The sequence below is a fragment of the Ascidia mentula genome, chromosome 4 (genome assembly GCF_947561715.1).
Source record: "Ascidia mentula chromosome 4, kaAscMent1.1, whole genome shotgun sequence".
Lineage (NCBI taxonomy): Eukaryota > Metazoa > Chordata > Ascidiacea > Phlebobranchia > Ascidiidae > Ascidia > Ascidia mentula.
The window spans coordinates 597,222-609,896 of record NC_138569.1 but is presented as its reverse complement, the minus strand read 5'-3'; the positions used below and the strand labels follow the sequence as shown (position 1 = coordinate 609,896).

The 12,675-nt window shown below is 38.5% G+C and overlaps 2 protein-coding genes across 2 annotated transcripts; both read left to right on the top strand.

The window, feature by feature from the left end:
* Positions 1-7,342: 7,342 nt before the first annotated feature.
* LOC145898642 (YEATS domain-containing protein 4-like) lies at positions 7,343-8,187 on the top strand. Its single transcript, XM_082987179.1, has 2 exons — positions 7,343-7,566; positions 7,714-8,187. Exons 1-2 carry the CDS (start codon positions 7,382-7,384, stop codon positions 8,069-8,071), a joined length of 543 nt encoding a protein of 180 aa, XP_082843305.1. The 5' UTR covers positions 7,343-7,381; the 3' UTR covers positions 8,072-8,187.
* Positions 8,188-8,283: 96 nt separating this feature from the next.
* On the top strand, positions 8,284-12,523 carry LOC145898782 (regulator of microtubule dynamics protein 2-like). The gene is made up of 8 exons (XM_082987390.1): positions 8,284-8,466; positions 9,023-9,190; positions 9,256-9,375; positions 9,646-9,820; positions 10,067-10,230; positions 10,828-10,979; positions 11,396-11,550; positions 11,796-12,523. Exons 1-8 carry the CDS (start codon positions 8,363-8,365, stop codon positions 11,922-11,924), a joined length of 1,167 nt encoding a protein of 388 aa, XP_082843516.1. The 5' UTR covers positions 8,284-8,362; the 3' UTR covers positions 11,925-12,523.
* The last annotated feature ends 152 nt before the right edge of the window (positions 12,524-12,675 follow it).

Genomic DNA, 12,675 nt, shown 5'->3' with positions numbered 1-12,675 from the left:
CTGGAAATCCCACTTAACTTGCGATTTACGCGATGAAGGAACACGGAATGAATGCAATCATACGAAACCTGTACGTTAGTTTAATATTGCAGACGTCTTAAGCCGATTTAATTTCACTCCAAGCATCCTGGAGTAGGTTTTCAAGGAAGGCAAGCACTGAGGTTGAAGTCATTTATCGATTTTAAACAATAAATATTGGCAGCGTTCTTGCTACACACGCGTAAAGTAACAACAACAGTTCTGCGTTCAGCAAAGTTGGGCGGGATCACATGCAAGGGTGTAACCCAGACAATACTCGTGCTGTTCAAAGGTTTTATGCAAAATATTGCGAGTGCGGCGCGCGTGTTCTCTGCCCCGCATTGTTTAACTGAAAAATCCACTAAAAATGCTCAACTATTCTGCACCACGTGACAAAACCCTGACTTCTGGCAAGTCCACATATCTACAAACGTACTTTTTATAATAGTCAACACGCGAAAAGTTCGCCTTGGAACGGAGCTCGCGCTTGCTTCGAATTTACAATTTCCTTGTAACTGTTTAACCGAATACCACGTAATGTTGTGGCAAAGTTCGCAGTCAAATAACCGCTTGTGTACAAATATTCACTGGTATCGCTATAAATCCGCCAACGCAAACAACAGTGATTGAACATGTTAGGAAGCAAATGTGACAAACCCCAAGCATGTCCCTGCACGGCCGCCCTAAAGACGAGAAAAAACGTCTGGTCAACTGTTGCCTGTACAAACTAACTGTTGATCACTTCACTAACACAGCTTTCTCCGTGCTGTCAACATAGTGTTTGTTACAGCTTCCTGAGCAATCTTCATCCACAGTAGAGATCTACTGCCTCCGCTTCTCTTCGCCCACGCTAAAATTCCCGTGTAGAAATAAGCGCAGGTGCTTTTGTTTATCGAGCCACGACGGCGGAGACGTCTCGAGCAACACGCGAAGAACTCGGCGGATTAAAAATCTTGCGAAAGCGCACAAGAGTTACGAGGTCTTGCCGCTCAAGCACCACAACGGCATGTCATTGATGCTTATATTCAGGCCATGGTTGCTACAAAGATTACCAACAAACCGCATTGTTTTAGCTATACCAAGTTCGTGTAACAAGCTGTGCTGGGTCCACAACTTGTGGCCAACACACTTCTATAGACATGGAGAATTAAACCTTCTTTTTGCACAGAATAGAATTTAAACATGTTTTGCATATAAATCTTTATGTAACAAATAAGCTGTTGCTAGTCCAGTGGCAAAGTAAGGTGTAAGCTAGGTTGTAACTAACCATTGTGTAGGGATCACAACTTTGCGGTAAAATCAATCATTCGATCTCGATGACCAGAAAATGTCACAACAGAGAACACTCACCAGTGTACATCTCTGAACTTTCTGCCGGTCATATACAATAACTCACACAGACACAGTTAAGGCTGTTCGGACCTAATGCAACATATGTACTCACAGGAGCAGAGCTAACGGCTTGGTACCTGAAGCAAAAACTTAACTTTCTGCGAGTAAAATAAAATGCATGCAATCCCCAGCGCCCTTGCAGTTATGCCACGTTGACATCTGTACACTGCTATACGTCTGCAAAAGACATAGGATGACTGTAGGATGTGTAGGACAACAATGCAACGATCCGCTTTGTTCGGCGACTAAACGATTTCCAGTCTTGACGCGGCGCTGGTTTGAGAGACGGCATTTAAGATGCTCAACAGCGAAACAAACGCTCTGCCAACTTACGTTTCCGTTCCTTGTCTCACGATACCGCATAGTTCGAAGAAGATCTATTGACCTGAAGATAATGTCGAAATAACCTACAATAATGCATCGGACAGAATCAAGCAGATATTGATAGGGATGTGCAGTTTTGCAAAACTTTGACACCTGCATTAGTTTAACCTCAATTTGGTTCAGTGCGTTCCATCACATTGAGACGAACTTTCTGTATCGGAAAACAAATCTGTACTCGAGTTAACTATGACGTCATTCAACAGTGAGAAGAGACAAATGAACATCTGCAGTTTCAAATATCGGAAAACTAACAATAAAGATGAGTTGAACGGGAAGTACGAAGGAACACGTTTTGAATCAACAGCAGTGTTGGTTGAAGAGGGGTGGGTTCTCGTACCGACCCACGTCGTTATGACTCTGTTGCCACAAGCAGTCGTCGTTCCCTTACTTAAAGTTCCATGCATGTTCCTGCTACAAGTAGGATAGTCGTGTTGCTAGACAAACACCAACCACAAACTGTTGGTTTAACATCTTATGGTTTGGGTGAAGGGTTCGCCCTCTTACAACAGAATCTGTTAACCCCTGAATTAAAGGTATGAGAATTTTGAACGTTTCGCTGGCGTTGAACCCAAAAAATACAAACTTTGTTAAAGAATTGTATTAATTAAAGCAGGCTAAACAATACAAAATACTTCGCCCACCACCAAGGTTAACTTCCTTCGACACGAACTTGACGAACCGAGCGGATTTTTTTTCAATAATAGATATTTTGAACCACGGCAAGTCAGCAGGCGCAGCTTGAAATTTTACTTGCAAGGAAGTTGAATTGCATGTACGTTTCCATGGTAGCAATTCAGGAAAGTAACAGAACACGAGTAAGTTCTTTGTTCAGACATCCAAACACATGCGTAGAGTTATTTGGAAAAATCACTTATCCCAAATAAGGACGCAACGGCATTTTAATGGACTGACTCTTATTGGAACCGATTGAGAGTTAAAGTTGCATCGGTGTCGGTGAGATCCATCACCTTATGTGTACCGAACACTTAAGGTTTCTCATGCAGTCAGATTTACAACAAAGTGCAGAACTATAAAATCGAAAAGTTTAAGGGTCTTTTGTTGCGGGGGGACTAATTGAGTTGGAACACAAAAGAAGGAAAACACTAAAAGTGCAGTGACCGATTACACCACGGTGCTTGCAAACCTCCATTCAAACTGATTTACAAGTTTGCCGAGCCGTGCATGGCTGGCGCTTTAAGACCTGTCGCATGTTTGCAGAGTAAGCGGTGAGGTATATCGGAACCCATGCATTTGTACCTTCGTTGTGTTGGCCAAAGTGGAAGGAGGGGCGGTGGCAGGCACTGTGTTGCACAGGTGTGGTTAACTCCAACATCCTGGAGGCGCCCAGTACTTCAGGTTGGCGACCTGAGCACTCTGCATTGCAAAGAAAGCATGCAGGGGAACGACACTTTAACTACGGATTTGCGTCAATCGTAAATCTAGCGACCAAACTGCGCAGTGGGGTGACTTACAACATGCATATCATTTCTGTGAGCTGCATACAGATGGCCACTGTTTCGACCTACATAGTATCATCAGTGCAGCTTGGTGTGACTCTTCATATAGTTTAACATACACCAAAACATTAAATAAGTTGGTTTCATTTGTGTTTTGCGTCCTTTCTATCAAAGCATCGTTAAATTTTTCATTTATGGGTGGATAAACTTGCATAGATTGTTGCAGGCCACTTATCTAAATTAAAAGGTGACTTACTTCGGGTATACAGCACTTTAGCGCCACAATCATCTCAAAAAATCAATCAATGTCAGAAGTTCTTGAAAACATGCCAGCAGACACTTACGAATCAAAGTTCAACTTGTTTCGGCTGATCTTTGTGACGCAACAAGTAATTAAGAGAGGTTGGGGTAAACAGGTGATGGACCTTGAGCAGGAACCAGAAGCGTTTGAGAATGATTGAAGTGGGTCGGACAAACATTTGCATGGTTCATAGCAAACCCTCGTTTGATTGAGAAGAAAAATTTAGGAAGTCGCCCCTGGGTTTTTCTGTTTAAACCTTGACCCAAACCAGTCTCTTGCTTTTAACTTCTACAGTTTCTGATGCACATTTTGTGACGGGCTGATTCCTTAGCACTGTTTAAACCTTGACCCCCCGGAAATATGTAATTGTAAACAAGAAAGAAAAACTGCCACAAAAACAGACAATAAAATTATTTAAGCATGGTTTGATCAAACCATCAGGCCCAGGTGTTTGTACATTCGCACAGATCTGTGCATGTTTTAAGTGGATGAAAATTTGACGGAAATTCTAATTCATTGATGACCAACTTAGTAGAAAGATCCTTGGCTTTAAATTTTGAGTCAACTTTGCGTTGTGAAGTCAGTTTCCTAAAAAAGTATTAAGTTGCGCAATTTAGGTCCAGGTCCAAAGAAAAGAAAGGGTAGCAGTAAAACCGGTGCCTCATGCAGGGGATAGGTTTATTGGCCAATTATGCGAGTGCGTCCCACGAAAGAGCGATAAACCTCGTCCTTGCAAAAGTCTTTCCCCCTGAACCGTCGAGCAGCGCAAATAATGTTTGAAGTTTCAACCTTTGACTCTTTCATGGCTCTCACAACTTGCAAGAGAGGATAAATAAGTGTTCAATGCATGCCAGGCTCCCGTACCAAGCTATCAGCTCGTTAAAACGTCGTCGTAACATCGGTATTTAAACTCGATAGCTGCAAGGGTCGCGATGAGCGCGAATGCGTTCTTGTGTTGACAAAGGCCTCCTGCGGTAAAGGATGAGGTCGTAGAGGTGTGTGTGTGTATCCTGTATATGACGTAACAACGGTGTGCACGCGAAGGTTCTTGCTTAAGAGATTTCAACAAGTTAATAAATTGCTTTTGACAGCAGGTGTGGAGCCTCGTGACGCAAAACAAACACTTAACAAGCGATTAAGAGTCGATACTGGGCGTACATCGCGCGTCTTGTGGCAAGAGGGAAGGATAGTTACGCGTCAGTGCAGATCCTGGAATGAGGATTTGTCATAATGTTGATTTTGCCTTGCAAACACGAGTCACAAATAAATTTAACCACAAGACAGAAAAAAAAACAACAACGACAAACAGGCCTCAGGGGTGTTGTAACTTGTCGACACAATGAATGAACAATTTACCGAACATTTCAAGCAAACCCAGTGAACAGAGCAGCAACGGAAACGTATGAACTGCATTCATAAATACTTTCTCAATCAAAAACCGACTGACCTGCAAATTTAAACCAGAAGCAGATCCAGAGCTAACCATAATTTTTGCTTGTCCGAAGTACCCCAGAATTGTCTGCGGTGTTGAAAACCACCTCCTTGTAACTTTCCACACCTGCAAAACAAATGTTGCTTCAGATTGGTTCGTGTTCATTGAGATAAGTGTGAATGGAAACAACGTATCCAAAATTGCCCACAAAGACTGATTGACGATCAGCATCAGTGTGAATAATATATATTTATCTTGGAAGAAACGTATTTCGTTACAACATTCAAAACTATCTTTTTCATCAAGACATGAAACCCGACTGTACTGAAATAGAGCGGTTATCTTCTGCTGCCTCTCCACCGCCCTACAGCGCAAAAGGCCACGCGCTGTCTCCTTAAACCTTCAATGTAGAAAATGTATTTACCAATTGTGCAACATATTACGTATTACAAAGGATATTTAACCATATATGTGTAAACCAAAGCTATCACGTTTTCACTTGCATTTGGCTCTATAATCACCGCATTACATAAATGTTCCAGGCCGGCCACTGCATAAAGGGTGTACAACTCAAACGGTCATACGTTGCCATGGTTGTTTTCAGTATCTGGTTATCTGCTACACCACGTCCCTGTAGGATGATTTTATAGAAATATTAATATGCAAATGGTAATTATAAGGTCGTTTTGTAAGGGACAGAAAAAAAAGTTTGATTTAACATTGTTGGATCAAAACCAACATGAAAATAATAACAACACATAGAAATGTAAGTAATAATATTTTCTAAGATGTTGAGCCAATGTGCCATTCAAATCCATCGGTGCGCTAAATTTTGCATTTGAGCCCTGTATTGGCCACCCCTGCAATACACCTTCAAATTCTGAAAGTTATTTCCAATAATTTTGCACAAAACTCATTTGTTCTTTTAATTTATATGGAGCTGTTAGCTTTCTATTTGATTATAACACAGAATTTATTAAACATGAAATCCTAAGAATAGTTTGCAGCACAATAAAATGGGGAATAAATATTCTTAAGCATTACTGACAATAAAAACAGAATAGTTCACATTCAAGTGGAATTTAGGCATCATACATAGAAGTTACCAACAAATTTTGTATTTAATGAGATATACAGATATCATTGTACCAATGGAAATTAAATGGTCATGTTAACATTGAAACGCCTGACATTTTCATCTTGTCATTTAAAGCCGCTGTTTTCAAGGTTGGTCAGTCCAATTTGTGGTTGTTATGACAACCAATGCTTGACCTGAGCCATTTTATCCTATCTGTGTACTGTGTATTGACAGCAATCTTATAAGCATTAGTAATGTGTATTAGTTATTTTCTTTACATTTGTGGACTTACTTGTTACAGGAAAGGTAGCATCAACTACTGGGATCATGTTTTTGAACTTCTCTCCACACATCCATTTCCTCAGCCAAACCATATCTTGAAAATACTTGGTCTTTGCATGAAATCACCACATTTCAACACAAAAGGATATATCAACACAGCACAAAATTGCAATAACACACAAAAACGGCTTCTAAATCACATCTTATACCTAGACTCCAACTAGTAAAAACACAAAACAAACTGATCATATTGTAAGGTAACTTGCACAGTTTTCGTCCACATCATATGTGCTACGATTGCTGTAAATTGTCAGAATAATCTTTATCCAATTCTATAGTAAAGGCTGCTTTTCCACTTTGACAATTTCTACAGTAATGTCATTGGTTTAATAAAATGAAAAAACCTGCCAAGGCCCAGGTGTTTGTCACGTTGTTGTTCATATAATGACTGACAAAACCTGAGAAGCATTGGGGAAAAAACATGTTTATGTTAATCATAACTTTTTGAATTCTCGCGCAAACGTTTATTGGCCCTTTGGAACCGTCGTACGTTGTGACTGTTTGACACTGGAGTCGTTTGAAACATTTATATGATGAAAATGACTTGTCGGGAAAATTGTTAGAACAAAAGTCATTTCGGAACAAATTTTCTTTGGTTTTACCTCTTTCTTATGTATAAGTATGCCGGTAAACAACCCCCAAAAAAACAACAATTACATACACCGACTTCGAAAAACGTGTTATCTGCTACCACTCTGCGCATGCGCATGTCGTGTGCGTTCTTGCGTGAATTCAACAAGCGGAATAAAGTAAAACAAAAAATACTACTTATTTGAGGAGTATTTTACTAGCACAATAACAATTATGAAATCGTTGGGCCATTAACAACGATTGTAATAATACAAAATACAAAACAGACAAAAATGTTTAACTATTATTTTCGTGTTTTGTACAATAGAAATCGCTTCCAAAACGCCGGTAAGTTTCAAAGGTTTGTGGTTTTGCACGTTTGTTGTGAAGAAGTTTACGACAACACCATGAATAGAAATACTGGTGGCGAATTTGTGACAGAGAGCGGGGGTCGCATGAAAGGAATATGCATCGTAAAACCGATTGTTTATGGAAATTCAGCTCGCTATTTCGGTAAAAAGCGTGAAGAAGACGGCCATACGCATTCATGGACGGTCTATTTAAAACCGTACCACAATGAGGACATCTCTGTGTATGTGAAGAAAATTCAGTTTAAACTGCACGAAAGCTACGCAAACCCTTTGCGTGTCGTCACAAAGCCTCCTTATGAGGTCACAGAAACAGGTTGGGGTCAGTTTGATGTTGTCATCAAAATATTTTTTCATGATACTGGTGAAAGGCCACTAACTATATATCATCCATTGCGGCTTTTTCAAACTGAAAGCACCTTGCTATTGAGCAAGAAAACTGTTGTATCGGAAAACTATGATGAAATGATTTTCCAAGACCCCTCTGTAATGATGCATTCCCTCTTGACAAGCTGTCGACAACTTACTCTTGGAGCACACAAGCATGAGACAGACTTTGATGAGAAGGAACAGCAAACTATCAAGCAACTTACGAGCGCAAAACAGAAGATTCAGTTGGAAATAAAGGACCTTAAAGAAAGATTGAAGCAAAGCAGGGACAACATCAAAAGTTTTCGGGAGGAAATTAAGAAACTTGAACAAGAACAAGACAATTCTGAAATGACCTGAAATTTTCTTATGTGATTTAGTTAAATCTTTGTCATTGGTAATCTTTACTGCCTTTGTGTGCTAAACTGATGTTAAAACATGCTAAAATTGCACCTTTATTTCTGATTGTGCAGAAAATGGCCAATTTTTTTTTTTTTTTTTTTAAGAACTGCATGAGTTATTTCTGCACTGCTACATTTTTTAGATTAATCTGCTTTTTGTCATACAGGTAAGCACTGCATCTAGTTATTCAACTAGGCAGAAACATGTATAAATAGGAACCGTTCTTTTCCTTTAAGTTTATGTGTCACAATGTCTTCTATTATGAGCTTATCAGATCGGAGCACTTTGAAGTACATCGGGATTGGATTAACTGTTTTTGTAGGAGGTGGTGTGGCAACATGTGCAGTGATACGGTAAGTTTGTTACAAGTTATTACCTGCATTTAAACTGTCTTGTTGGGAAATATACTTATATTAGGGTTGGAGATCGAATAGCGCTATCGGTTCGGCTTTCACCCAAATCATATTATATGCGCAAAAGAGCCATAATGGTTTTAACCTGTAACGTCTCATCAGTGCAGCTGTTGATGTGGCACTGTGCTACCTGGTAGATTAGCAGGCACACAGATTTCCACTTTGTGGCACCTTTCGGTCAATCGTCGATATGTTGGGTACCAAACTAGGTATATACCAACTTGGTATGCCTGCTAGTCTACCAGGTAGCATGCGCCACGGTCACCAGCTGCACTGATGAGACCTTACAGTTCAAAACAGTGTGTTCACCTGTCTGCAGCTCTCATTGACTATTATGGCTCTTTTGCGCATGGTAGGGCTTGTCTGTTAATAGTATCAGTTTGTATTGAATGTTACCTTTTCACTTCGAATTGAGGTATGATTATTTAAAATATTTATATACATACATATAAAGTATATATGTGATAAGATAGAGTGAACACTTATTTTTGTGCAGCTACTGGCATTTAACTCGTCCAACAGCCAGACAAACTGACGAGGAATTGTTGCGACAAATCCAGGAGTTGAAACAGGAAATTGTGGCGCTTAAAAACAATCTGTCAAATGCTGTAACAGAGCTCCGCAAAGAACTTGGTGGAATACAAGGGCTGGTTGATTCAAAAAGGTTATTTCATGCAGAACTGAAAATGTAGTTTGATAGGAGTACTTCATGTTATGTTGGTGCCACAGAGTACGTCGAAGCAGATCAACACACACAACACGTTCGGTTGCATCAACTAGGACAACTGGAAGTTATCAAACAGCCTACAGTGACTATGACGATGACGATCTTTCCGATGGGGATTTTGAGTATGTCCAATTAGGTGTTTTTCAAATGTTACTAATACTGCCAACCACAGAAATTCCTTGCATTTGGGTTTCATAAGGTTTTGAAAAATTTAAAATAGTGTTTAATCTTGTTTTCACAATTACAGTTTGATATATAGATGTGAATATACTTGGTCATAGAACCAAGATAAACAATCTTGAAACAATCTGTTTAAATTATTTAATCTGGAGCATGTTAGCATTTGGAATCATAATTCCTAACTTTGCTTGAAAACTTGGTTTGATTTCCAGCATTGCTTTGGATCATTTGGAAAACAACGTTGATGCAAATTCTAACCAACCAGCCCCTGGTTCCAAAGAAGAGCTTGATGCAATTTGTGTGAAGGTTGATTATCTCAGTGAAGGAACAGAGGAAGATCAAGAAGAAGCAATGAGGATACTTCAGGATAATGAAATGAATGTTAATGTAAAAACCATTATTTTTTATGTGTCTACACTTACAGTTAGTATTAGTCTACTTTTTGTTGTGGATTTTAATATATTTGCAAGAAAACATAGTTTTTTGAAAGGTCTGCATCTTTATTTGTTTATACAATAAAGTTTGTATTAATTGTATTAATGTGCATTGTAAACTTTTGTGGGATTTTATTGTCAACTAAACTTGATTCAAGATATTCTGTGCATCCGTTTTTATCCCAACTTTTTGTTACAGCATAAAAATTCTTGGCAACTACTTTGGCGATTGAGTCGCTCCCATGTTGGAGCTTACGATGTCAGGACAGCATACGACGAACGTTGTCTTCATGCCACTACTGCAGTGGAGTATGCAAAGCAAGCACTTGAACTTTGTGAAGAATCAGCTGACGTTCATAAATGGTGAGTTAGCTACTGTAAATATTTGATTAAAAAATTCATGTCAGAGGTGCGGTTAGTAAGTAGAATTCGTTGTTGTTGTGTAAAATAGTTTGTTTATCATTCACAAAGGATCAAGGGCTGCTCAAAGTGTCATAACCTTTGTAGCCAGCTGACATAGGAGATAAGATTAAGGTCAACTTTTGATGTCTGGGCAACTCATTAACTTTATGTAATGTGTTTCATACTTGTGGTTAATATAGAAGTAACATTACTTATATCATGGGATTTCTACTGGGGTTTAAAACATAACAAATTCTAATGATTGCAAGAAAGCTCTGGCACTTTATTTCATATTCTTTGCATAAACCCATTGAGTGCCAGACCTAAACTTATCTTAGGCTGGGGAAATCATTCTATTAACATCAAATTTTGTGTAAATACATTTTTGTGATTCCCACAGTGTAATGTTATCAATATTCTTTAAAATTAATTCCAAAAATAAAGTTTAAAAATTATCGCTAATGGTCGAACAAAATATTTGTTAATTGTTTTTTCACTTTTACCAGTAAATACCCTTTTCATGTAAGCAAACATTGTGATGACCGACTTTGTTCTCAGGTATGTGATTAGTTTAGGAGCTAACACAGATTTTGTGGGAACCAAAGAAAAGATTGAAATCGGTTATGAGTTGAAAGAACACATTGACAGAGCACTTGAGTTGTGCCCAGATGATCCTACACTGCACTTTATGAAAGGGAGATGGTGTTGGGGTGAGGAGCAAAATCATCAGCAGTTCATTATGGTCATGGTCTATTACTGTTGCCATAAATAAGTGCAACTTGCTAAAACGTGACTGGGCATCCTTGAAAGTTCAAATGCTACAAATTGTTGTTGATATATTGTTATGTACGGATGGTATATTTCTTATAATGGACTGCAGACAGGGCCATAGTTTCAACCTAATAGATTACATCAGTGCAGCCTTGGTGTGGCTCACGAAGACTGCTGAAGTCTGGCTTGGATATTTAGCTTACAAGATGTTACAACTTACACCAAAGCTGCCCTGTTGAGACATCTTAAATCGAAGTGGCCCTGTCTGCAGCTCAAAACTATTATTGGCTATGTTGCTTTTAGATTCATAAAGTTGGATAGAACGTAATTTCTAGTTATAATGTTATTTGTTCAGGTGTTTACATGTTGACGTGGATTGAGCGCAAATTAGCTGCCACCTTGTTCGCTACTCCACCTACTGCTACTGTACAAGATGCTCTTGAATCTTTCGATAAAGCTGAACGGATACAACCTGGGTTTTACAAGTCCAACCAGTATTATATAGCCAAGGTTGCTTATGTTTTCTTGTGGAAATGTGATTGGGCTCAGTTATTGGTCAAAAAAATTGTCAATTACTTTTATTTCAAACTCTTCAAGCAACGAATGTTTTTAACTTCCAGAAGCAAATTTCATAATTTAAAAATGTCAAAACCAAACACTCAAAACTGTTAATGCCAGTGACATTTTGTCTTTGAAGAGAACAATTATTAAATTACTCAAATGAACATGTATAATAAAAACCATTTCCATTACAGTGTTTTTATGAAATGAGCGATTATGCGAATTGCCGAAAGTGGCTCGAGAGCGCCCTCAAGTTGCCATGCAACAACAAGGATGACCGCGATGCACACGCAGACTCAGAAGACCTGCTTGCCAAGTTATAAGCAAATAATTTTATTGTGGAATTATGTTTTTAGATAATGTGTGGAAATTGTCTCCATAAGAAAAGTATTTATAGTAACCACCATGGCGTCTTCCATAAAAGTAAAAAAAATCTGTTTCCGTGTGATTTAACTTGAAGCGTAGAAAATTTTATGATTTACGTTTGCTGTGATTTTTTTAATCTCTCTTCAACTTACCCAAGTATTAGGTGAAATGCTTAACACTTTCAACATACTTCTACATGAAATATGTCCTTGGAGATTTTCAAGTTCGTTTTAGGCCCTGTACGCAAAACATTGTTGTTGGACTTAAAGCTGTGTTTTTATTTTTTAACTTGGTGAGTTTTGAAAAAGTCTTTGTTGCAAGATCAGCATATTTTTAAACAAAAAATATTTGTTGAAGTTAATACATTGTATTGGTTTTCTCACACCTCAATATTATTGCTTGGATTGTTTGAGCAATGACTGTTGTGGAACCAAATTTTGAAGATAAAACGTGTGTTCAGGGTTTGTCATATTTATTTTTCTGTAGAATGCACTTTTGTGTCAGAGTAACAAAAATTAAACAAGACTCCACCTCAGATTTAAAATCCATGCAGTGTTTCGAAACAAACAATTAAAGTGTGTTTTCATTGTTTGTCTAATAATCTGATTGTTTTTTGTGTTGTTGTGATTGTGATGTCATAAATTAAAACTATGCATTTGGAATGTTGTCTTCTTGTATCGTCAAAAATTGGTAAACTGAAACGTAGAA